This window comes from Nyctibius grandis, chromosome 10, assembly GCF_013368605.1.
Source record: "Nyctibius grandis isolate bNycGra1 chromosome 10, bNycGra1.pri, whole genome shotgun sequence".
NCBI lineage: Eukaryota > Metazoa > Chordata > Aves > Nyctibiiformes > Nyctibiidae > Nyctibius > Nyctibius grandis.
In genome coordinates this window covers 33480881-33508084 of record NC_090667.1, presented here as the reverse complement: position 1 = coordinate 33508084, position 27204 = coordinate 33480881, and the positions used below count along the sequence as shown (strand labels likewise).

Sequence of the window (27204 nt, the reverse complement as noted above, 5' to 3'; positions counted from 1 at the left end):
CCAGGGAAGGGGAGACTGAAGCTGGCAGGTCAAGTAGCTTTAGCTTCGCCAGGGGAGGTTCAGGTTGGACATTAGGAAGCATTTCTTCTCAGCAAGGGTCATTAGCCATTGGAAGGGGCTGCCCAGGGAGGTGGGGGAGTCACCATCTCTGGAGGTGTTTAAGAAAAGACTGGACATGGCACTTGGTGCCATGGTCTAGTTGCCATGGTGGTGTCAGGGCAATGGTTGGACTCGATGAGCCCAGAGGGCTCTGCCAAACTCATTGATTCTGTGATTCTGTGAAGTGGACGTGACTGCCACAAGATAACGTACTGGACTTTGGACTCCAAATGAAACCTTCCTTATTCCTCGGCTTACACCATGACCCCATTTTGATCAAACATACCCGTACCTTTTGGGACTGAAAACCAGCACAGATGAAGAATCAGCATGAAATTAGTTTGATCTTTCCAACTTAACTGGAGATGGAAAAAGTACATATTCTAGCTACCAAATTCCTGTACCTCCCCACTGTAGCACAGGCAGCACATATAAATAGATCAGCATGTCAGAACCAGCCCCACAAACTCATCTGCAAGCAACAGCTACTGCCCTTGGCAACGTTTGGATGGATCACTCCAAAGAAGTGTGGCCTTCAGCAATCTTTCAGTAAGAATATAAACTCCAAATACTGAAATTGTTATTCTTTGAGTCAAAATGGGTTAAAATAACAGAGAATTACTCAGCTATAGTTACTGTGCTACACTTTGCACTATCCTGTGTGCTGCAACAGCAAAGTATCATGTTATGCTTCACCAGAAGGATCGAATAGGGTGGGAGAGCAGACTGAGGCAGTGATTTTGCTAGATTTCTTGTGCCTCCGTATACCTCAGCCCTCCCCCTAAAAGGGAAGTGATGGTTTGGGGGCAGGGGCAAGTTTATGGAACACTGAAACCCCTCACTAACAGCAGCCAGGTGAGTGCCATGGACACAGTGGCCAGCTTTTAAACTGGAACACAGTGGGTGGCAGGGCCAGAGCAGAATACAACATCTTTACTTCTTGCTAGCAGTAGCAAAAGTTCCTTTCAACTCGCTCTGCAAAAAAACCCTCTTCCTTTGAAATTTCCATTCCCGCAAGGCTGGCAAACAAACCACTCATCGTTAGCTGTAACAGGAGAATTACAATTTCTTTGACCTGTTGGTGACCGTAATGCTTCTAGCATCCATTTCCCCAACACAGACGACGTGTGTTTCCCAGAACGGTCTTTATCTGACTCAACAGGGGATGTATCCACCTCAAAAACAACCAAAGCAAGCGACAGCTCGAGTGTGAACTCATTACATCTCAACGCAGGAGATATGGAAGAGGTTTCATTCCTTCTCCTTTACGGTTTTGAGGAAGGTAGGAAAGTTTTATTTTCATTTGCTTTCAAAATAACAATCAAGATCAAAGTTGTCTACTCCTGTCTTTCACAGACGACTCAAACCACTAGCACTGTGAATAAAAAAGTGGAAATGGCTTGAGGAAATGCAGAAAGATTTTCATTCAGGTTTAAAGCCTCAGGATTGCTTTTCTCAGTATTTTTTTTTTTAAACTCAACTATGTAGTAAATATCCAGAGCAGTGAGTGCTGAAAAGGCTTGAAATGTGTTTAAAAGGCAGGTGGAGATTCCAGTTCTCATAGACTGGGCCTGCTCCGGATAGTGGCTTCAGCAGAACAGGATGGGAAACATCTCACATTGTAATGTTACAAAGGGTGGGAAATAACCTTATTGGAAAAACTCGCATGTTTGTGTGAGCACACACGTGAACACTCAAAAACCTGATTCTTTTCTCTTCAGCCTCACCAAACTTTGGAATTTTGACAAAATAACGGACAAACCAGCACACTTACAAGCACAAACCTCCTCCACTTCAGGCCATCTCCGAGTTCAAAGGATTGAGAGGTGACGAACCTCAGACTGCTTAACTACCACACAGCTCCTTGGAGTTGTTTTCCAAGCAGTATCTCAATGGGATACAAAGATGACTAGCTGGTAGAAGGCAATAGTAAACTGACACCTGTCCTGGGAGGTCTTCAAGATCAACACTGAGCATTTTGAAGCAGCTTAGTCAAAGTAAATTGATTTGGTTCAGTAGAGAAGCCATGGTGAGAAATGAGAAGCCCTGCGCTGCGCAGGCAGTCGGGTTACATCACCGAGTGGTCCCTTCTGGTCCTGAAATCTGTGACTTCAGGAACCAACCCAACTCCATGCACACGGCATCTCATTATCAGGGTGGTGTGGGGAGAGATTTTGGCATAAAGGAGGAAATCAAAAGAGGAAACACAACTATAGAGTCAGTCAGCCACAGATCACATTAAGCTTTTGATAGCTTGGTTGTACACCCAGATGCAAAGAGCTACAGTGAAGCTCTCAGATATACGTTATTCTGAAACCATTGCCCTCTGCCTCCACTCTTGCATTACCACCTCCCATATCAGCTGGAGTCCCACTGGGACCAGCTGTGTAGATACAGTCCTGGAAGCCCCTTTCCACTTTTTCCTCCCTTTTCTGAATTTCTCCTCTTTTCTCTGTAAAACACATTCAGTACAGCTCTTACTTGAAAGCCACACAGCAAAAGCACCACCTAGTCTGACTCATGACAACAGACTAGAGCACAAATTATGTTGCTGTCCTTCGTAACTCTTCAATTATACTCCACGTAGGTTATCTGCTTGCCAAGTCTCCTTTGTAAGGCCAAAAGTGTTACCGTGCAGAACTGAGAAAAAAATTGGACAGGAAATTTCTAGCCTCTGCAGATGATCTGTAGGTGTCTGTCAAAAACACCTCTGACTTGCTATGGGTAAGTTTCAGGGCAGAGGGGAATAATTGGGAACGAGGAGCACTGAACTGCTTTGACAAGCTTCCCACGTTACAGTTTACCATTGTAACAGACCTGCAAAGTCGCCCAGCAGTGTATTTTTAGTGATGGAGGATCTCACACCTCCATAAATTAAGAGGCAGTGGGAGATGTGGAGCCACACCTTGTCCTGGCACAGGCTCCTCCAAGCCAGGCAGCTCTCCCAGCCCTCGCAGAAGACACGTGGGGTTTATGGGGGGCAGAGACAGCCCCCCAGCTCCCGCTGGCACGCGATGGAGCAGCAACCACACGCTTACACCCCCTCGGCTCGCCGCTGCGGCGCACACCCAGGTCAGGGACATGGCTAAATGGTTCCCTCCCCCTTATCTCAGTGAATTTGCAGAGACTTCGTGTGCCGCCAGACGATGAGGTGGGAAATTTGGCGTAAAGGGCTGTCAGTGCCTGCACTGAAAGGTCACCGAGATCTGCCTACGGGAGTGCCTCCTCTCATTTTCCAGAGTTTTCAGTTGAGAAAGCATGTTTTACTTGGGCTGGGGCTTTCCTGGAGTTAGAGACCTCAGCCTCTGATACGCTACCGACCTTCAGTGGGAGTGCAATCACTTGCTTCTCTTTAAATCCTCAATCTTGCAGGTCTTTCACAAAAACTGAACAGAGTAAGAACTATCTTTGCTACACATTTTACATTAGTTTTAATTAACTAGTAAGATGGCATAACTATTTTTTTTTTTGTTACAAATAACTATAAGAAATGTTCCAGTCTCCTTTTCCAAAGAGCTCACGGATTCCAGTTCGTGCAATAAAAACTGTCCAAAGATTGCAGGATTTCTGAAGGAAAAAAAATATAAGGCAGCCCACAAAAATTTATGAGAGCCTGCATTTCCTCCGCTTGAGACATAACAAGTGAAGCACTGTCTAAGTGCAAAATACACAAGAGAAATGACCATGAAGTAAGCCCTCTCTACAAGGAAAAGAATTTCTAAGTGCACCTCTCCAGCACTTCAGGGGTTAATATATTTTCCAACTCCAATCAGAAGATGCATAAAAGAGCACCTATTTTACACCTTACTCAGCCATCGTAGTTTTAGTTTATCATTGACAGAGAGCACTGAGAAGGTTATTTCACTCAACCTCTTTGAACCAGGATTTTCAGTTCCCTTTTCACCTACTTGAAACCTCAAGACCAAAGTGAAGAGGTGAAAAAAAAAACAACCCCAAAACTATATTGAGTGGGTCTGCAGGTGTATTTTGCTGGACACCGTTTTATCAGCTGCATGAATAAAAATAGAATAAAAATAGAAAGACCCCAACAAGAAAAAAAATATGGGGGTTTAGTGAATTCAGTTTTTTAACTTCAAACCCTAAAAAGGACTAAATAATTACAAGGGAAACGCCGGGTGCTTATAGGGTTTTGCTGGATTTGGATGTTTTGGTGTTTGCTGGCCCCTGCCCCAGCCCTGCGGGGTGGGGGGGAAGCAGCAGAGCACCCTGAAAAACACCGCCCAGACCCACGGGCACGGCACCGGTGGTCAGGGGCAGCGGCAGCAGCCCCACAGCCACGGCAGCTCCCGGCACGGCGCGGGGGCCGGCAGCCCCGCCGTGACGGTAAACATCTCCACCGCGTTTATTGGCAATTACGGCTGAAGGTCACACATCAGCGGCGGGCCTGAATTCCAGGAAAAAAAAAAAAGCTGTTCTTATGTAACTGCTGCTTGGATGTTGGCAGGTGCCCAGCGGAGCCGCTCGCTGCAATGTGCCTGGCGGGGCGGGGGAAAGTAGGACATCCCGCAGCCCGTGGAGCATCCTCCGCATGCCACCTGCAGGCCAGCACTGACGCGGCTCTCCTCCTCAGTCCATAAAATATTCATGTGTTTCTCTAGGATGGATGTGTTTTACTGCCCAGGACTCGCACTGCAGGTGGAAACTGGGCCGCGGTGTCCCCAGACGCCTATCTGGACCCAGGAGGGTGGACGGGAACGTCTCGTTGCGAACAGAAATGCCTCAGCGGGAGGGAGCTGCGCTGCCTGAGCTGTCCTGGAGCTCAGGGAGCCCACGGTGGAGCTCACCATCTCAGCTTCAGCTGGGAAACGCTGCAAAATCTGCATTCGGATCACGCCCAGGCTTTTCAGTGGGTTGAGGATTGAATTAAAACTAAATTAAGCTGTTGTGGCTAACTACAACTGGGGTTTAGTTATCGCTGCGGTGTGAAGATTCACACTTCATAGCACTCGAGAAAGATTTACCTCAGTCCTGAACCTCTTCTCCGAGAGACCAGCATAGTCACCAGCTCCATCAGTGAGAGGATTACAGCAGACTGGCTCCTTACTGGGCTGGAACAAGAGAGACTCAGCCCAAGGGCTTCACAGACAACGTGCCAGTGGCATTTTCTGCCTTCCTTATTACTGGAGCAACCCGCACACAGCCTATGCTACCACCACCCCGTTCAGCTGGGGTCAGACCCCTGCAGCTCCTCATACCCTCACGATGCTGCAGGAGAGTCCACGGAGCCAGAGAACAGCAGCCCCACTGCAAACCAAGAGACAAGCTCTGAGCACACAACTCCCCGAGATCAGACAAAACTCAACACAACCATGTTGCCAGTAATGCACAAATAAGGTGCAAAACGGGTTAATGGTTTTGGTTTTCTATCAAAACAAATTGTGCTTTTCATCCATCTTTCAAGATACCTTTTTTGCTCTGGATTTTAACACCGGCCTTACGCAGTCCCTACCCCAAAGGTCTGTGCACTTCTACAAGCTTACAGGAACCTGAACGGTTTGGAAGTGCTGCGAGATGACTCTCATTCACAGTTTATCCTAATTTCTGTCCCCAGAAGAAAAACCTTTTACACAAATCCTGCCACAGAAATGGGTGCTGCAGAATTCAGAAAACATCTCCAAGAGCTTAGAGATGCTCTCGCCGTATCTCTGCCAGACCAGATCATAGCTCTCAGACTCCAGTAATGGCTGTTGACATCAAACACCACATACACCACTTCTCCCAGTTACCAGGGCACTCCCTCGCTTCACTCCCAAAAGCCCTAAGGGAGACCATAATGCCAATTCTCTACCACGACTTTCAGTAACAAACACATGGACCTCCTGGCATTTTTGGTATCTTTTATTATTTGGACCCACTGCTCACTGAAATTACCTTGCAGTAAGCAAGATATATAAATCTACTCACGTACACAATCACATAAATACTATGAAATCGTGCCGTAAGACAGTTGCTTTGTAATAGTTTTACCCTGAGGGAATACAAAGCGTTTCAGCTGATCAGAAAAATTAAATTCAATTAAAAAAAATAAAAAAAAATAAATTAAAAATTAAACAGGAAGGGGAGTTAATAATTTTACTAATAATGGAGATTTCTGTATTCTTTGCCCTAAATGTTTACAGTTTCCAGGATTGACAAGGAGGGAAAAAAGGAAATCTCAGGATTTCCTTTGAGACTCATCAGTGGTTCAAGCTCCATCTGAATCCCTTTCTATACGCAGCCAGTGCTCGCTGCCGATGGTTAGAAACACGTGCTCCCTCCACACAGTTGCTCCACTGAGGAGCAGTAAAGTTCCTCCTTTGCAGCCTCCAGACCAAACCCTAAATTGCTCTGCATGCTCTGGCTGATTTATTGCAGGCAAAGACAGCACATTACAGCCAGAAACTGAAGGGGAAATAGTTTCATATTATGATTTAATTTGCAATTAAACAATTCAAGTTTGTCTGAAGTTTCTCCAAGATAAAATTATATATATATATATACACACACACACACATGCTATTCTGGGAAGCTGTAGCACCACACAATCTAAGGGGTCTACCCTCCAACCCAACCCTGGGCACGTGTACAGCTTTTGGTCTAACTTTTGTGACAAAGAGTTTGCATTTCAAACCCATTTCAACAGGCAAAGTCACCAAATATGATTTGGTTTTCAGAATGAAGTTTACCCAGGCAAATTCAGCTGATGAACATCAAAATTAACAAGTTCTACAGAAAGCAATTTGGCACATTTCATTATCTACTCTACTGAATAAAGAGCAGCAACATTTTAAGCGTTTTAAGTGGTTGAATTTTGTTCCAAATAAAAGGCTGGCTTGGGAGAGAACGCAGGAAACAAAGCACGGAGAGGAAAATATTTCTTTTTTTTCCTGGTATTTCAGTAAAACAAGGTGCCAGTCAATCCCTTTCTCAGTATTATACACTTATGCAAAAAGCCTCTCAAATTTAGCACCCACACGTGGGGTTTTTTTGAGCTGGATGAGGAAGTTGCAGCAGCAGAGACAGCTCAGCTCCCTCCCTCCGCCCCGTGCCCGAACCAGACACACCGCTTCGAAAAGTCCTTCGAAAGCTTAATTTCAGTTGAACTGAAAGTTCTCACTCAAATGTGGCTTTTCCGCCTGTACAACAGCTCCCTACAGCATAAACACAGCCCGGGCCGCTGCGCTGCCAGCCGAGGGCACGTTTTTGATGGTAGGAAGCTTTTCACACAGAAACAGCTTCAGAAGTCAGTAGTTTTCACAGGGTTACACCACATCCGAACACTTTACGTGGCTTTATCCACCAAACCTTGAGGCTGAGCAGCACCAGGAAGGACAGCGAGATGCTTTGATGAGCTGCATGGCTGTCACCCTTTCGGTGAAGCCAGCAACAGAGGTTCTGCAGAAGGACCCAGCCTTCAGGTTCTTCCACCTTGTGTGAACACCATCAGACCTCAGCACTGAGTTCTGCTGAAGGAGCCTGTCCACCGCTGACGGGGTGATCGTGGCCGAGTGCTAAATGCTGACATTTTAATGGTGCTTGTGGCAGCTGATGCTCCAAAAGCACCCAGATCCGGTGCTAAACTTCACGGGATCTACTATAGCACCAGATGATTGCAGACTGCCAGAAATTATAGCTGCATTTGGACTAATACTCCAAGTAACAACACGTGGAATTGGTTACGGTAACTACTCCCAGCGTGGACACATGGCAGACTGAAAACTCAACTAACTCACTGACACAGGCGCACAGATCGGAAAGCTCAGTGCTGAAGAGACAACAGGACAGGTCACAGGGCTACTCATCAAACAAACACCATAGAAACAACACTAGGAAATAAATAAAATTAAAACCTCAGCATTATCCAATTCAATGGTAATCTGCCGGAAAAGAAAGAAGGGGAGGAATTGAAAGCAAGCGTTAGTAAGAGAAATGACAAATAAATTTCATGTTAGGGTCTTATAAATCATTTAACACTTTAATGCTGCAGTCCAACATTGTGTGTATTTTACACCTGGCACGAGTAACACCAGCAAGCACCCGGGATGTGGTGGGTCAGGGAACCAACTCTGCTGGAAGCGCTGGGAGCTTCGGAGGCAGGATGTGCCCTGGCTTTGTTCCCGTGCCAAGGGACAAACCACTGGCTGACCGACGGCCAAGAACTTCACCCTTGGGCATCAGAGTCACCCCCAGCGTGAGCTGTAAGCAGCAGGAGGAGTGGGGAGGCTGGATTTCCAGTTTGGGAAGGGAAATGGGAGTTTTGAAATGTAAGTCCTGCAGAAGTGAGGAGGCACCCAGCAAGACGTGCATGAGTGACATGTTTCAGCAAAGTAAAAAACTTGGGTCTAGCCTACACTGTCAACGCAGGGAAGTTTTCTGCCTATTAAATATACCACAGTCTGCTCCCCGTCACTGAGCGAAGCTGAGCGCGTGCCAAGACGAGGAGCCTTCAGCAGCATGCAAAATGTGGAGCCTTCCCGCGAGCCTCTGTACATCTGCGCTCTCACCGCGGGGTTTGCGTGCTGCAGAGGGATCCCAGCTGCCTAACGAGGCCTTCGCTAATGGGAGCACTCATTATGCTTCCCACCTACACGAGGGACAAGCGCACGGGCCAGGAGGGTGGGGCGTTTTTCTCATTTGTGCTGGAAGATTAAGTGTGAGAGGAGGAGGACAATCTTTTTATAAAGCAGACTGCTCCAGCGAGCACCCACATGGTATTACAGCAAAATCACACGCTGTGCCAACCTGCCATGGCACTCTGCTGTCAGCTCCGTGCACATCTCACCTACGAGCAGTACCACCTGCCTCATTGATATGCTGGTCACCAGCATCTTTGCCACCTTTTTGTAGGGACTCCTGTATTTAAAATGGGTGCAACAAGGGTTTTTTCCTTCCTTTTTTAAATTCCAGGATGATTTGAAAAACAAAAGGTATTGCCTTGTAAGTGGTGACTAAATACAGTTATATGAGTCACAAGGGAGAATAAAAACGATTGCACTTCTCGCTGCCAGACAGTAAAAGCTGCTCTACCACCACTACCAGCACTCCCTCTGTAAGCCATCAGCTGTTTGTTCATATTCAGAAATCCACTTCATGGGCAGGCACACTCTTATCTTACATTATGTAACTGATTTACAGTTTCACAAATTAATGCATTTTCTACACTTTGAAGATTTTTAGCATCTTGTGGGGTTCTCCATGGTCTGAATGGTGCACATTATATTAATGGTATCTTCTAGAAATACTGCTTTCACCCAAATGAAGTCTAAGGAGCTGCTGTAAATGAATTTCCATGTAGAAAAATCCCTGAGTGGCATATTGCATTTAAAAGAAAAAACCTCAAAGCTCTCATTTGGGTTTTTTGGTGTATAATATATATAGTATATATCATCCACCCTTTCTGTTACTTAAGGTGACCTCGGACAGCCTCTCTTGGCTGTTTTTAACAGGATAATGTATGCTGATGTGCTAACAAAGGGTAAAAATACATAAAACTATGATTACACTTAATCTTTTACATCCTCAGCGTTGGGCAACAGGAAGTATCAGCACTCTGCCCTCGTTACAGAGGATCACCTAGCCCAACTCCCTTCTGCAGGAGCAGGCTACAACCAGTGCCCTTCCAGACCAGACTTGTGCTACACCGCAGATGTCTTAGCAAAGGGACCTTGAGGAGAAGGCAGAAGGTCTCCACAGGGCTTCATCTTGTGCTGTTACAACATCCCAGCTGGCCCCTCAGCCCCGTGATGCTGCGGTTCCTCTGCCTTCAGAGCATCTCCCTCCCTTGCGGTTGCAGCCACAAACAATGATTATTATGATGAAACTCTCTTACCTCCAAAGCTTTTACCTTTTCGTGCTGTGAATCTAGCACTATGCAACAACTTTAATCCCTACTGCAAGTGAGAATTGGATACGAGACATGACCTGCTCCCAGTTGCAGCGAATGTCCTTCCACACCGCTGCTTCCCCCAGCCCCAGCTCCCAATTCTCAGTTGCTCCTGAGCACGTTCCCTGGGAACAGCTCTGTGCACTGACTGTGTGGCATGGTAGTAACCCAGGCTGCTTAAAAATGCATGAGACACCTTCAACTAGGATTTTGGGATTGACTGTAGGAATGCCTAGATACACAGACATAAATGCATATACACACTCTCCTGATGCAAACAGAGGATACGTCTGTACCTACAGGAAAACGTTCTTTTTAACAAGACAAAGAAGTTTATGTAGGAAAGGGAAAGAAAAAACAAACATGGGTGGGTGTACAGAGAGTTTCCATCTATAATGCACAAGATGACAACTCAGATGTGTATAAATTAAAATTAAACTACAGAATATCCTCTTGTTGCAAGGTTATGTGACCTGATGAAGAGTCACCTAGACCCAGACAGCAGATAAAGAGGTTATATCCTTCATAAAAAGGTAACAAAATTAGGTATTTTTTACAGTGCCAGCAACTGCAGGAATTAGACTTAAACTTGCAGGTCTAAAGTAGAAAAGCAACAGAAACAAGCTTACCTTTCAAATTATATTTGAAGTTATTAGTTGACTAAAAATGTTTTGTTCCTGATCCAGTACAGAAGTGCTTACACATACAAAAAACAGCTTGGAAGAACGAGAATTTTATTTTCCTTTACCGAATAATAAAGACAGTGTTTAACACAGAATAAGGAACTATAAATTACATTACCTTTTCTCCATAGCCTCTGTCTTTGGTCATCATTTCCCTGAGCGTCTGTAATACTTTAATACATAGTTTCTCCTCATTCTCCTCGAGCAGCTGTTTAGTATGCTTTATTAACCTGAAATAACCAATCAATCACAGCACATTTTAGTACTAATATTCTAAAATGGGATAAAATATACGTGGCTATCTTACTTAATTGGTTTAAGCTGCAAACAAGTTTTATTATCACACCATTACACAACCATCTTGGGAACGTTCTCTCAAGAGCAACATTTAACCAGCTACCACGGGCTTTGGTGAAGCTGTGAAGGAAGCTGCGTCCCCCGTGGCAGGAGGACAGGCAGGTAAAACCCTCTGACTCCAGGCAGAAAGGAACTGGGAAGGGGCAGTGGGATTTAGGACTTGCTGGTCCTCCAGAACAAACACCTAGCAGTGAGAAAGAGAACTATTCCACATGCTACTATGTTAAAAAACATACTGAGAGTCCTGGATAGCGCAGTTAGAAATCCATCCTACCCAGGATTTGTTTGTTACTCTGGTACCTAGTTTCCATAAACTCTCTATATAATCCTCCAGGAGGTGATGGGAGAAGCTGGATTCTGCTCTGAACGGCCTCTACATCTTTCCTTTTTCTTCCCTGAAAATTTGGACAGCATCTGCATCGGCTGATGCACATGACATGCCCAGCATCAAGTGCTACAAGATCAAGCACCTTGCAAATATTACTAGGGTTCAAGGCAGGGGTAGAATAACAGGGAGCAGCTCAAATTTTTTAACTCATGTTCATGACCCTTACATCCTGCTGCAAATACAGAAATTTTTAAATATTAGCTGTGAGAGCCTATCAAGCAGCCTTTCCTCACCTCAAGAGCTTTTTTTTTTTTCCCCCCTCCCTCCAAGGACAAATTGTATTTACCATACCATGACCCACTGTGATTTACAAAGCTGGGCAGGAGGACACCGTTCCATAGGGCACAGGAAAATTGGGAAAAAGCAAAACATCACACCCCCCCTCCCAACAAACCAGCCTTCAAGGCGACTCACTTGCAAATGAAACCTCCGCTTTCACATTTCCTCCTCGCGTCGGTGTTCTCTGGGAAGAGCAGCTCAGGCCTGTGGAGCACATCCACCAGCACCGACAGCTCTGCCTGGACCAGCGGGCGTAGGCGATCCTCTAAAGCTGACACTATGTCCTAGAATATAACCAGATCAAGATTTTAAACATTAAGTACATCTAAATTTATATGCAAATTAATTTTATAAACCGCAAAAGAGGGACAGGACAGTTAGGTCTGTCCTGCCTGGATAAACTAAAGACCTCAGAGTTTGGCCAGATAAGACTTTCAGGTTTATTGTTTAATAGTTGTCTTTAAAAAGGAAGCCCTGATTTCCAGCAATCCCCTGCATTACTCAGTTCCCCTGCCCTCCCCATCTTTGTAGGTGCTCTTGATACAGAAGAGAGAAAAATGCAGGTTCATAGCTGTGCTGAAACTTTGTGATCAAGATTAGGCTATTTATGCTTACACAAACTGTCAAAAAAGTTAAAATTATGCAAAAATTAAAATTATCCTCCTTTTCCTCAATGTTTGGAAAGCTGTAGCTAGCTTAAAAATGAAACCACATTTATCCTAATACTGAAACAAGCAGAAAATACTGAGATACCTATGAAGCCAGAGAGGAAGTTTAATCAAATTGAAATGGACAACGAGGAATGGATAAAGATGGAGAAGCTATTCAGTGAGAATGGGCTGGGCAGTGTTTTTACATTACATAATAAAAGTTTACATAAAGTTAGTTAGAACTGTTTGCCAGAAAAAGCTTTTGACCAGAGAATGAATCTCCAAAGGATAAAGGCATCATGCAGGATGATGAATTTCATTTGGTACAAAAAAGGTTTTATTGAACTATCTACAGATCTGAACACAGAATACAGCTATAACACATCAATCCTTATTTCTAACGTGAAACATTATGTTTAAAGAGTCTTTTTAGCAAAATGGTTTACATTTTATTTTATATACAGTATTGCAGTATTATTATATTCAGCATCAGCTAACTTGATTACCATGTGGCATTTTGACTTGTTAATTAGTAAATTCCTCCTTTTGTGTAGGCATGCAAGTAAGTGCTCCTCAAAGGAGGAAGGGGTGCTGTGTAGTCACCTGTAACCTTTCAATTATGTTTCGATAATCCCTGGAGGCAGCGAGCACCGAGTCTCTGCGGGCAGCATTCCTTGCAGTCATCCGCCAGTTCATTGCAGTCTTCTGCACAATGTTATGAGATTTCAGGAAGAGATTGTTGACCTGACTGTCCAAGTCTACAGGAATTGCAATGGCACGGCTTTTTGCTGCAAGAAGCAGAAGTTAGTAAGAATTGACTCCTTCAGTCCATGTATCACAACCAATGCAAGAACAAGACAAACTCTACTTGCAATTTTATCTACAATCTCCTTCGTGGGCATTTTAAACAATGCAATGCTCAGCCCCTTGCAATGGGTCAGACCTCTGTGTAGCATTATGTTTAAAGGCTTTCACGCCTCAGAGCTGTTTACTGTCTTTAAAGTGTGGCAATAGTGTCTGTCCTTACACACACACTCCCAACATCTCATGCTAACACACATGTACACCTATCCAACAGAATTTGGCCTCAACATCTAGTACAAATTACTCTTGTTGCTACTAAAAGTGGAGCAAATTACTGTGAGGAGTGGCACAAAGCCGTTTCCCTGCTGCAGATCAACAACACTGCAGAGAGTTTCGAGGTTAAATGGAGAAAGCACTTCAGGTTACAGTGACACCACCTATTGCTCAACCATGACAATATATCAACACAACTCTGACTTTGCGCTATGCCTTGGCTCTGAGTTATCTGCAAGTGGCACCTGGGGGAAGTAAACTGCACTGTCTTTTTGGAAGGATGACGTGTAAGCAGCAAATACTGGATGACCACATTTGCAGCAGTTAGTTCTGATGACATCCATTTCTTACCTACATCTGAGAGGACCCGAATGCAGCTCTCCACAGATGCCTTTTGGCTTGGCATTAACCAGTTGCAGTGGTACACCCTGAACACGCCTTGCAGCAGCTGCACAAACACAGGCTGGCGAGTCTAGGACACAAAGGTAAAGAAAAGTCCAACTCATCACACCATATTGAGATATACCAGCATCACCTGGAGGTAATACCAGTTACCAGCTTCAGCTATGACTCTCTGCACACCAGTCATTTCTAACTGGTTTGCATCCACTTGTCAGGCAACTTCATGTTGTAGACAGCGTATCTACCACACGATCAGCAACTGAATGGAAAGGGTTGGAAGGGAACTATTAAACAGATAGCTTCTAAAGCATAAAGCCTCAAGTAATTGAAGTCTGATTAAGCAAAGGAAATAAGCTCTCATCTTCATCTGCTTCATCAAGAGTTACCAGCAAACCTGGCATACAGAGATTCTTCCTTGAGCACTGACCAGTAGCTGACTCAATAGGCTACAGGTAAATGGGACTTTGCTCTTGGCTAAATGACAGCACAGCTCCAGAGTTGAAAACTCATCATTTCAAGCATTATTAGCTAGTATCTAATTTACTGAAGAAACCAGCTGTGTGTTTGTTACTTCCAACACAGGTAGTAGTTAGTGGTAAACACTACAGCTGCTACGGATCAGCCAAAATTAAGGTGTGGTTTTTAGCCCTGTATTTCGCAAGGCGACTTTCCACCATCTCCAGGTGAGGTGCTCCAACACACACATACACATGAGCTCTGTTCTTTCATCTTTGCAACATCCCAACAACATTGACCGAAACCCCTTGTTTGGTCTTGTACAGTAATTACTTAGTAGAACAATTCATTTATTTCACCTGTAGAGGAAAGAGTATTTTAAATATTTCAAATGAACCTACATTGAGAGGGAGTACCCTGTGTCCCTGTGCCTACTAGCTATGTAACGCTTCTATGAGCTACGTGAACTACACCACAGTGCAAAGCCCACAAAACTTAGGAACCAGTGAAAAAAAATACCTCTTTTATTCTGGTCAAGATTAATGCCTGTTTGTAAGAAAAAAGTGGAGTTAGACGAAAAAGCCAAAACTATTAGATAATTAAATCTATTAGATCAACTCATCAAATAACAATGTCATGAAGTATACAAAAGGAGAATCAAAATTCAAGAACCAAAAATTACTAAGAGGCAAATACCTATTATCCTTTCTAGAAATAAGCCAAACACCAAAATCATGGACAGTAGTATTCTCTGAGGGCACTGAGAATACCTGTGCTTTCAGATTTAAGCCACCCACATATCCCTTTCAGTTCATGTTTAAAGACTTTTTGGTCTTAAAAAGCTTCAAAGACATTTCAGTTGCTTAAACCAGGTCAATAAATCAAACGAGAAATTTACTCCATGGTCCACAAGCCTCCAACTCCACTTGCACAGGAAAGCCCTGGGCAGCAGCACGCTCAGGAGGCAAACAGGCTGAACAGTACTTGTTAGAGACAAAAAGTTTTGGACAGCTATTCTTTGAGAAGACATATTTATGTTCTCCTAACTTGATACTATTTGAACTGCATGACAGAGTACAAGGTGTTCCTTGAACGAGCAAGGCTGGTCCTGCCTCAAAGGAGGCATCATTTAAGTCAAACAAGCCGTAACATGACAGAGCGTGAGACAAGAGGCGGCTCGCGTGGGAAGAAAGGAGATGACAGGGTGCTGCAGAAAGGACAGGGAGTGACTGAACCCAAAGGCAACGCACAGGAGAGCGGCAACGGTCACTGGCCTGTGGGGACAGCAGCACCAGAGCAGGTAGCAGGGGCTGCAGGCTGCCCTGCAGCATCTCAGAGGGAGGGAAAAACCCCAGAGTGATGTACACCAGCCAGGTGGTCCAACAGGCTGTGCTCCTCAGGTGGGAGAGTGCCCAGCTATGGGCAACAGTCGTGACAGGCAGAAAAAGGGAGAGAAACAGGGCTTTCAACTTAGAGATGTAGAGGAAAGATGAACCTACGATAGGAGAACTATCAACTGAGGTGGTGAGAGAGAGGTGAAATAAGTTACTTCATCCTGTGAGATAGAGGGGGAGATTGAGAAACTGAAGAAAAGCTGCTGACAAATAAAATCAACAGCTCACTAAAATAGGATGGTAAGGAAGTGTATGCAAATGCTGTACACTCAGAGATGACAATTAAAAGCACGACAGGGAAGAGAGGAGAAGGGCAGAGCTCCAGGGGACAAGGCTAACTTGATCTCAGTTCTCATTTTCTTTTGATGACATTTGGACACAGAGGCTGATTCCACAACAGCAGCTGACATTTTAAAGTCACATGAGGAGCAAATCAACTGCTGGACTGCTCAGACTTGCATGAGTTAAGCCAGAACCCTCATAAAGCTGCTCAGGCCAGACAGCTGTTGCAGCTCCCTGCGCTCTCCCAGGCAGTGCCCACAGTTTGGCAATTTAAGAGCATCCCAAATGCAGCTCTGTTGCTTTCAGCGTGACTGTCTCCCTCCCTAAGGAGGGCTGTCTAAGCCCGTGAGAAGCAGGGCTGTGGGGAATGCTAAACAGCTGGTAGATCAGGCTGCCCTCTGGTCATCCAGACAGGGGTCGAATACATGACCTGACTCAAGGCGGGCTGACTGTCCACACAAGAGACATGGGTGTCTCTCAGGGAGAAGCAGGACCGTCACTACTCACGTCAAGCACAAAAAGTCTTTACCTGAAGCACAGTCAGGCAGCAGTTTTACGTACACTCCCCTGGAGTGCTGCAGTCACCCAGACAGCACATCATGACCCAAAGGGTTAGCAGAAATTCTTTGACGAGGGACTGACACATCAAATTGCCAGATGTCCTTTATGGCTGCTTTGGGGAACCAGATGCCTCCTAACCTGCTGCCAGTTGCATTCAGTCACAGACCTGGAGTTTGCCCTGTGAACAACTGCCTTTGGCATGATGAGGCTGCATCAAGTTTCAACAACTACCATGCTCAAAACTTCTGACAGACCTGCCAGGCACCTGACCACTCCACCCACACTCCTCCCAACAAGTTATTTATGAATACATGAATGATGTTATCTTTGTGCTGCAACACAAATATTAGGGCAATGTCCTGACACCACTGTTCTGCAGTGGAAATCCCTACCTTCTGTCACTTCACAAACGTTCATAGCTTCTCCTCCACATTTCCCCAACTTTTGAACAAGACAAACTATTCAGCTTAATGGAACACACCAGAGCTTTTGGAAATTTTTTGGTTTTAAAGGAAATTAGAATCTTCCTATAAAAACATGCTTTCTTTAAACAATCACCTTTGCACCCTCTGTACTGCAACACCCTCTCCTCCTGCCTGGAAAGCCTGCCACCAAAGCTTTATCTTCTTATCTTCCTTCTTCATGGCACTCTGGAGAACTCCTTGCTGCCATGCTACTGCTTTACCCCTGCTAGACAGCTAGCATGCCAAACTATTGCTGAGCAAAATCGCTTCTTTGCTCTCCTACACCTGCCCACATCATCTTATTCAACTGTACTCTGATCCGAGGCCACAAAGAGGACACAGATGCAACTGCAATACAAAACGTACCAAAAAAATCCTTTATTTCCCTACTTGCAGTGGGATTTTCTCACCCAGAACCTGATAATGACACACAGAAACTCTCTCTAAAAGACCTGTGTGATCTCAGGGGTAGTACAGGGTTGAATCTACTAATGAAATAACGTGACACTTCAGCCTCTCCAGAAAAACATTTGTACTCTGATCTACAGATCTTTCCACTCCTGCAGCAAAAGAAACATCCTGGTCACACAGAATATGTATTGTTCATACAAACACATGTTTCTTTTTAACTGGTAAACAGAACCAAAGTGGAATGAACGTAATTGCATTTTCTGTCTCTACATCCTCCTACCTGCAAAGTGGTGCTCTGATCAGAGAAGGGGGAACTGAAGAAGGTGGTGACAATGCTCATCACTATCTCTGTGACGTACTTCTCCAATATGGAGTCAGCATGCTTTCTGTCGCTGGTGTTGTTACAAGCCTGCAAGACAATCCATTCTTAGGTCAGAAGCAGCTCAGCCAAGGTAGAATAATAAGTGTTACAGACTGAAATTCTTGATTGCACGCTGTTCTAGTCACAGCAACTCCCTGCCACAATGGTATTTATGACACTTGGATCTCTGGATTTCCAGCACATACAAAAGCAGAAGCCCAGCACCGTTACTGTTTTAATGTGTTGGCATACAGCATGTTTAGGAGGGAAGGAAAAAAAACCAGAGTGCCTTAGAGGAGAGAAAGTAGTAGGGTAGGGAGGACTGAGGTGTGATGCTTTCGTATGGGGAAATACTTGGAATCCCAGGCAAAAAGCCATACGGCCAAACAAATGCCAAGCTTGGAAAAAATTTGTCCTGACCTGCCAAAAATCGTTGACTCTTGCTCAGGAAGGAGCTCGCTATCCCGGCCAGAATAAGCAAGCCAGGTGGCAGAACAGAAAAAGGCATTAGACAAAAGAGCAGGGTGTGGGGCTTTTCTGAGGTTTGTTGGTTGTTTTTTTTTTTCTTTTGAAAAGGAAAATATTAATGTGTTCCATGGAATATGACTAATGAAATCCACAGGCGTAAGGAAAAGACGGCACATATAAATTTGAAGGAACACAGTATTCAGGGTACTTACTGCCTTGATGCACTGTTATGGTCTTATTCTCACTGCTCTACACTAAATAGGTTCATTTAAGCTTTTTTCATTCAGTTCCTAGATACAGAAATCATTACCCGACAGATGTCAACCAGGAAGTTCTCAAATAGCTTCCACATGTGATTACTGGTGTAAATCTCTTTCATTTCTACTTCTGTGTCCACATAGCAATGATTCAAGAAGTTGATGTATGCAATTTTGACCTAGAAGTAGACGAAAAAAGATTGCCATTAAAAAATGGTATTATGAATGAATATAATGTCACATTAAAACTGCTATATAAGTAATTTGTAATTCTACTTCTTCCTTTTCTTTAAGCACTGGTGAAATTTAATGCCATGAATAGCAAGACATCATCCAATAAAAAACCCCAGGATTGCTGTAGACAAAACGTCAGCATAGTAATCACTTCCAGTTCTGCAGAACCATCTGTTCAAGGTTAGCAGCATACTCCATAAACGTCTCTGCCTCAAGAACCCTATAAAATAAGCAAGTCCAGCATCACATCCCCACTTTAAGGGTAAGGAAACAAGTATGAAAGGATTTAACTTAACTATCCAGATTTACTGGGGTTGCCCACAGCAGAACCAGGGAAGGAATCCCGCTTCCCAGCTCACCGTCCACCTGCACCACCACCCTTCCCAGGCCAGACTCAGTAATATCACACCTCTCTCCCTCAAAGCCAGCACATTTCAAGAACATACAGGCCAGTGCCTCCAAGCAGCCCTCACCTCAGGTATGCAATCCTCGTGGGTTACTACCCTAACAATGTCATCCAAAGGAAGGAGGGAGTTGCATTTTATTTCTGTGTAGACGTTTTTGCCCTCTGTGCACACAGCCAGCAGCTCTACTAAGTGGATGTGGTACATCAGCGGGCTGTTCTCATCCATGCGATCCCTCTCTGATCTCATCATCTGCACCAAAGTCTGGAAGGAGGCTCTGTCATTGTAGAACACCAGGACGTCTTCTCCCGCGTTCACCAGCTACCGAGAAAGAAGAATATTCCATCAGCAGATCAAAGCCCGTGCGTGTCCCCACAGCATCCTCCCCTATCCTGTGGGCCGGCTGTCACAGTGCAAACCCCCATAAGCTGTTCCTTAGACACTCAAAAGGAGTGCAGCCCACCAAGGCAGCTGGGCACTCCTCTTGCCCTCCCTTCATGGAATAGAGGGCTCGAGGATGACATTTTCTCTTAAAGAATTTACCACTTCTGAACTGCTGAAGAACTTCAAAGTCAGCCCAACTGACTGCTTAGACAGAAGCTGTGCCAAGAAGCTTGTGACTTTCCATTGTGCTTTTTTATTTCACGTATATTGCCTCAGCTGACTCTAATACAGCTAGCTGTAGACACACCGTTTTGTTCAGAGGAACGCCCCAGGGGCACGCCGGATGGGAGGACTGCAGGGCTCAGTAATTCCACCCTTCTGAACAAACACCATCCATTTTCCAAGGCTAGCGAGTGACACGGTAAGTCACACACTGATGACTTCTATCAGTTTCACATCTGAGACCCGGATGGTCACATTTTCAGAGCAGTTCAGACCTCCTGTAACTCCACGAAGGGAAGGAGAACGAGCAAACCGAGACCTGCTCCAGGCTGGGCACCTCCGAGCACGCAGCTGGAGGGATCTGGGGCTGTCCTCCCGCAGGGTTCGTGGCAAACAGCTCGATAAAACACAGCAGGCAACCCCCAAGGCAACCCCCTTTTCTCAGCAGCTGCTGACCCCCGTAGAAGCTGATTGCTGAGCACCTCGCAAACTCGATTCCAAGTTGAGAAGCTCATGAAACCATTTTTGAACTGAACGACAAAATATGGAAGACCTTCCATCAATCTAGGAAGATTGATACACAAAAGCCAGAGTTTGACAAATCTGATCCTCGGGCTCCCCCTGCTGAGGAGGCCAATAAAAATCCCATTAGATGTGCTGTCAAACCGATCACGTCCAGTATCCAACTTAAAAGGGATTTATTCACCCTTCTCTTACCTCCCTCTTCTATCCTGACACCCCAGTTTCCCAGTTATCTACACACCTAAATTCCTGAAGACCCTCCGACTTTTCCCCCCTGCAGCACTCAAACAGCTGAATACGAAGGTCTTGGTAAGGTAAGAAATTCCCATCAAAATACCATCATGGTAAAAGTTTCCTTCTGCATTAGTGATCTTGAAATTAAACTATTTCTCTTCTAGCCAGTTCTGCTAGAGAAAGGCACCCTTGCTTCACATGCCCACCCATATGCTGCTGTGTAGAAGCCTGGAAAGTAACTTTTAAGTATCATTAATAACCGACCACTCGTTATACCTCTGGGTGAAGAGCTCAGAAAGCTTTTGGTCACAAAAAAGCCTGTGCTTTCTGGTAGCTATATGCTCTTTTTGCATTGAGAGAGCTAACTGTCAGCTTCTTGGCAGTCCCAGAAGCGAGAGGATCAATTTGTCATTCTCACCAAATGGTATGTGAAAACTTCTGTTCAGCCCTTGCACATCTCCGCAGCTCTCACCTCAGCCATTACCATATCTTGGCATTTCTTAATGAATTTTCCTTCCGCCTTGACAATTGTCTGCAGGAACTTTATGTACTGAACGTTTCTGCCATGTGTTTCGATGCAGTGGACAAAGTGTTGGACAACGCGCTCGTTAATCTCACTGCAAAGCTGGAAGTTGTTCATGAAAATGTGCTGCATTGTTACTGCTTCCAGAATCTAATGGAAGGGATGAAAGAAAGAAAGAAAGAAATTAGAAAATAAACAAACGGCCAAACCCACACAGAGATCAGGATAAAGTCAACACTCCTGCAGGGTGCAGGACTGAAAAGAACATTTCCAAACAATCTTTCAGCACAACAGCTTGTATCTAAGCGTATTTTTCAGTCCACTTCAGTCTCTTGAACTTTCTACACTGAAATGGTCCTAAACAAACAGATCTTGCCAACTTCCAAGGCTTCAGAATGAAAATAAATTGTGACCCCTTCAACCAGTCTTGCATCAGAACAGGCCCAGAGGCGATCACCAAGGACAATCCATTGTCTTCTCTTGCTAGAAAAAACATAAATCATGGCATGAGGTTATCCTTACCCCTGGGTTAAGGAACAGGTTTATGTGCTTGTGCAGCAGGGCCTGGTTCTGTTGGTTCCCAGCACAAAAGTTCTGTAAAAACTCGTGTGCAAGCTTCATTATCTCCTGCATCCTCGTGTCTTCAGCCTGTGAGTGCATGACAAATAAGCTGGGGTTAAAAAGAATCTGAAGGTTCACTTTCAGGTGAGGACTGGCTGAGCCGCAGCTCCAGCTCTGCAAGGGAACTGTCACGTCTCTCTCACACTCCAAAGAAAAACAAACCTCCACCCAGTTCACAGACATTAGGGATGAGTTTGGCCTGCTTCACAGTTTTAAAGATCATCAAAAATAAAGACCATAATAGAAATTACAGTAGTTTATTCTCTAAAACTGCACAGTCCATGGCCAAGCCTGCCAGCAACGTGCTTTAGTCACTTTTACACTTCTGAACATACCAGCACGTTGGCCAAACCACACATCATCACCTTAGGGTACACAGGAAAACTGCCACGTTCCACTGAAATGCATTTCAGCAGCAACAGATAGGTAGTTCATGGCAAAGCAGAGATGGAAAGTTATTATTGCAACAGTTAAGCCCAATTTATATTTACTGGAATCCACACACTACTTGCATGCTTCCAAGTACGGTTCGGGAACTGGTGCCTTTCCTCTGACATCAGTGTGGATTACCAGCCCACTGATGGTATGAAATGCAGCTTGGAAAATTAGTGTCTGCTTTTATTTTTAAGGAGTTTCATATATTTCCAAGGGTGAAACACCTTCCACACTGCCTGTCCAGTATGTATCCACATGTATGGGACAGGCAGGTGACAAGAGGTTTTGGAGGGTGTTTTTGCTGCCGACTTTTTAGCAAAATATGAAGCAAGACAGCATGAGACTTAGCTTAACAATAATCAAAGCTACTGTCTGGAATTACTGGTTCTCAGAAACCTGTAGAGTCTGGAACAGAGGACAGCAGAGTAACGGGGAAAACGTGACGAGCTCCCTCACCTATGTGGTGATAAGTACCTGTCACCTGTGACTAATGGGCAGCCAAAGCGATGAACTTGGGGTGTGCTTCATCAGCACAACGTGGTGCTGTGCAAGCTCCAACCGTACAGCAACGCAGTCAAAGTGGGCTTCAAACTGCTCCACTGAGCTCACACAGCTAACTGTGAACAGCAGACCTCGCCTGGAGAGCCAGCTGGTATTTATTCATTTCTAGGGAGGAGCCTGGGACTCTACAACTGGGGGGTCTGTGTCTAACTACTGGGCAGACCCGCTGATAAATCCCATGGGAGACCAGGCACCCTCGTTTCCCTTCGTGTTCCCAGGATGGCTGTCACACAGCTACCTCGTAGCAATAACGAGGGTCTTGCTTCCACCAGCACAGCTTAACTTCCAGGCAGCACACACCTCCCATGAAAAGCTGAGAGTTGAGCCTTGGTCTTACTCTGAGCTACGACGGACAAATATTTCTTCAGGAAATAGTGCACAACACTGTATATTCAAAGACTTCAAACAAACAAAGCTTATATAAGCGCCTCATTATTTTTGAAGCATGGATATTTCATGGGCTATGAGGCTACATAAAACAGCCTCTGTGAATCCAACATAAAGGCAGAAGTTCAGGAAGATTCAAAGGAGGTATTGAAAGCCCATTAACACGACTCAAGGCAAGGCGACAGCCACACAGAAACCCAACCTTTTCGTAGGGGATCTGCAGCAGCTCCAGCACGACCGCGTGAGCGCCCATGTTCCTCAGGAGCCGCTGCTGCTGCTTACGGCTCTTCCGGACCGAGGCGCTCTCCTGAACGCAGAGCTTGCTGAGCCGCAGCACGATCTGCAGGAGAGAACTGGCTTTAGAGCTGAAATGCTGGGGTTTGTTTCAGAGGTGGCTCCCAGAGAGCAGCAACAGTGAAAAATGCATCTGCATGGACCAGGTCAGCTTTTGAGGTCTCATGGTGAGGAGCTAAGGCCAGACTCCTGCAACATCAGTAGATGCAAAAGGACCAAGATAGAACCAAGAGCTGCCAGGACATGTGGGGGCAGAAGGCCAGGCAAGGGAAGCAGTTTACTGTCCTGGGCACCATCCACAGCATCTCTAAGTAGGGCTGGTCCTGCAGAACTCAGCTGCGTCAAGCAAACCCACCATCGGGCTCCGCAGTATGGAGCCACAGAAAGACCATCAGCTCACACACCAGTGCCAACGCGTGCTCCTTGACTAGTATTTTTTAAATTAAATTTCAACAGCACAGTGGTTTTGAGTGCAAGGTACTCAGGGCAAATTAAATAGCTTCTCCACTCGCTTACTTCCTTCGTAGCCTTCAACAATAAAAATATTGTGTTACCATTGAAACAGCAGCAAAACGTCGCGCTTCTCACTAATCCATTCTTAAGGGGAGAATACACGTCGTGCTTATTATATTCCTGGCTTCCCATTCAAGCTGGGATAGGTTATTACTCAGCAAATAGTTTCCACAATGGAAGAGTGACTCAGACTTTCCTGGGTGCCTCCCTCTGACTGCCGCTCTCCAGAGCTGTGTTACTCATTTACACTGCCATTTAACTACCACGAAGCAAAGTCTTACCTCTTTTACTACACGGTAGTTGTAGCTGCTAGTACTTTCAGGCTTTTGGGACTTGCTGTGACCTTCCTGGGGATAAAATCAGACAATTTATTAGTATCTTATACTATTATCTTCATGAAGGCTAAATTACCGTTCTAGGATAGTGCCCGCTCTCTTCCTGGAAAGGAGGGTCATTGTGCAGTTTTCTGATACTCTCAGAAAAATACATATAATTATCAAGTCACATTGACCTCTACAACACAAAATAAGGTGAGAGCAGGGTGATTTTAGAGACAGCAACCTCCTGTCCTTTCCTTGTCATATTCTGTCTGTAATCAAGCCTTCCCCCAAAAAAACTTACTTTCTCTCCCTCTCTATTATTAAACTGCCATTGCATAGATACCAAGGGATGCCTCACAGCACTACGCACAAAGGAACGAGTAAATTACTTTTATTTGCTTCCAACAATAAATGTTCATAACTCAGGGACTATTTCTTGAATTCCCTCACTCAGTCTTTTCTATTTGATTGCAAATTATATGGAGGAAAAAGGTGTTTAATTAGTTCTAAGCCAGGTGTGCATGCCAAGAAAGTGCTGTATTATCAGGCAGAGATAATGCACCATTCTCTTCTGTCATTTAATCACAGTGCCATGATTCAAAATGCATCACCTGGACAGCCCACAGCTCTCCCCTTACATTATTCGAGGTACTTTTGGCAATATAAAACCCACGTGATGAAAGGACACAACTTGGGAGCCGGAGCAAACCCAGACCAACTCTCTGGTAGAGCCTAAAGATGACACCTCAGTGGCTGCTGATCCTGAGCAGTTTCCACTTGAGACTAATTGGCATCAACTAGCTCAAGTTCTCCTCTTATTCTTGCCTTAATCTAAAAGCAGTACAGATAGCCTCACCAGGCTACGCAGGGTGCTGGAAAGATGGCTTTTTGTCACACTTCTGGAAACAGAAATATTAACACATGGATTTGTGCAAACACAACCTCATTACCTCTTTTTTCTTGTGTTCGTTTTCACCTTGCACTCCATCCATAGGCTCATCAGGACCTTGGCCTTTGTACACCCAAAGCTCCGATTTTTCCACAATAGACCTCAGCTGGTCCAGATCTTGTTTTATCTGCTTGTAGTTGTCAACATCTTGGCTGGTAACAAGCAGTTGAACCTTACATGAATGCAGTCCATTAGTTGCACACAAGCATTGTTTTTAGCTGCAATATATATGTTCAGATGAGGAATAACGCCCTTAATACACACACATACCTGCTTAAAAGCTTGAAGGACCTCCTGCCTCTGGCTGAAGTGCCGGAAGAGCAGCTGAAGTGCTCCAGAGACCAGAGGAGGGTAATCATGCATCGTTAAATGCAACAAAACTCTGAGAAACGTTCTGCCACCATGATCATCCAAATCCAGTGGTGTATTCTCCTCACTGAAAAGAGAGCGTAGGATTTAACTAGCGTATTAGACTGAGTGTCCCAGCAGGTTAAGTCCAGTCAGCAGTGGTAGAAAACCTTTCTTCTTACTTTTAAATAAGGGGGAAATTTATTAAATCAAGTGCTATCTTAAGACACCCAGGGGTTTTTTGGTGTCCTGCTTAATAGGGAGGCTAGTCCAGAATCTCAGCTTACACTGACCCCCAAAAATGTAAGTTGGATAAACTATGCCAAAATATTTGTCCCTATGTCAGCCTCACCCTATTGCTCAAACAGTTCTTGCCCATTCCTGGTAGTAACCTTCCTCACTATTTACAAAATAAAACCCTACCTCAGTATCCAGGTTGCAATGCTAATTATGTTAATCACTTGAAATCCTCCTTTTCCCTCTCTTTCCCCCACACCTCTTTTCCAAGCAGGAGAAACTCATGCTGTATTTTTTTTTCCTGTCAGTGCCCCCTGAATCTTTTCCATATTCTGCTTCCAACTGAGTCTGCATGCTTACATTAAAAATTCTGGTTATTAATTCTGTAAATGAATCTCTCCTTCTGCCTTCATTTAAGAAATCAGTTATCTTATGTTTACAGAAAACAACTGCAGCTCTGAGCAGCTTAAGGACAAGCTCAAGTAACTTGGAGCCTGTCACTGACTTACTGTCCTGTGATTTAAGAAAGGACATAAGCCTCTCCAGAGGCAGGCAGGTATGGAAGGCACAGCTTGCTTTGTGCTGTCATCATGTGCAGCTTCATGCTGCATCATACAAAAAAAGGATGGCTAAATATCTCTATCTCAGTGGAAATCCCAATCCTTGCCTACACAAACTTCTCCACCAAAGATTTCACTGCAGCATTCCACTTTGATGCACTAATCCCCCAACCTGGCTTTCACCCACACAAGCAAAGCCCTGCCATGAAGATCTTTCCCCTGTCCCTTATCTGTGGCTTTTAATCCAAACAGACACTACTTTGAGCTGTATCAAAGGCATTTCAGGAAAACGAAGCCTAGGTAACTGTGGCAGCTACTCCCAAGCTTTTTCCAGGTACCACCTCCCTTTCAGCTGCAATCCCCACTCCTCAGGAGCCCTGAGGGCTGCGGTCTGGGAACTCCTGAGTTACCCCTTGATTAGCACTAGTGAAGAGACACTTTCCTTCCGCCAAAGATCCCCTCGGCTTGTTCTTCAATATGTTCAAAGTCTAGGGCTCCTGAGAAAATAAACAAAAATACATTAGGTCACAGCTGCACCAAAGATGTTTTTGCAGCCTAAAAAAAATTTAAACAGCAAGTGGTGACGTAGGAGTAAGCAAGGGGGTCATGACAAGCTGAAAGGAGCGCTGAGAGGCTACTGAAGCAGCCTGCTAAAATAACTAAGACAATAAATTAACCTGTTCTCAGCTCACAAATTAAACTGCATAATAATTTCAGCAATATGCAGGCTTATTCCTCTCTCGCCTATTTTCAGGTTGCACCAGCATCATTCCAGGACACTGGTGGGACCTGGTGTCATTCAGAGGGGCCATCCATAAGAAACACCAAACTTCAGCCTTGAGAAGTAATAAATTCAGCAATGAAAGCAACATCTCTGTGGCTCAACAGACAAAAAGGTCTTTGCATTTTTCAGTGTCAGGTATACATTATCACATGGGCAATGACCAATATTCTGAAATAAATAAGAATGGTAAAACAGACTTG

At 44.8% G+C, this 27204-nt stretch overlaps 1 protein-coding gene across 1 annotated transcript in view; it reads right to left on the bottom strand.

Annotated features, from left to right (window-relative positions):
- Window positions 1-27204, bottom strand: part of ITPR1 (inositol 1,4,5-trisphosphate receptor type 1) — a 162950-nt gene that overhangs the window by 60170 nt on the left and 75576 nt on the right. The window contains exons 25-38 of the mRNA XM_068409372.1: window positions 26659-26717; window positions 25346-25507; window positions 25077-25247; window positions 24088-24153; window positions 23202-23339; window positions 21518-21643; window positions 20945-21145; window positions 19180-19431; window positions 18526-18651; window positions 17667-17795; window positions 13768-13888; window positions 12943-13127; window positions 11825-11973; window positions 10784-10895 (exon numbers count right to left, since the gene is read on the bottom strand). Of these exons, the coding sequence (XP_068265473.1) occupies window positions 10784-10895; window positions 11825-11973; window positions 12943-13127; window positions 13768-13888; window positions 17667-17795; window positions 18526-18651; window positions 19180-19431; window positions 20945-21145; window positions 21518-21643; window positions 23202-23339; window positions 24088-24153; window positions 25077-25247; window positions 25346-25507; window positions 26659-26717 (1997 nt within the window). The remainder of the gene's footprint in view (window positions 1-10783; window positions 10896-11824; window positions 11974-12942; window positions 13128-13767; window positions 13889-17666; window positions 17796-18525; window positions 18652-19179; window positions 19432-20944; window positions 21146-21517; window positions 21644-23201; window positions 23340-24087; window positions 24154-25076; window positions 25248-25345; window positions 25508-26658; window positions 26718-27204) is intronic.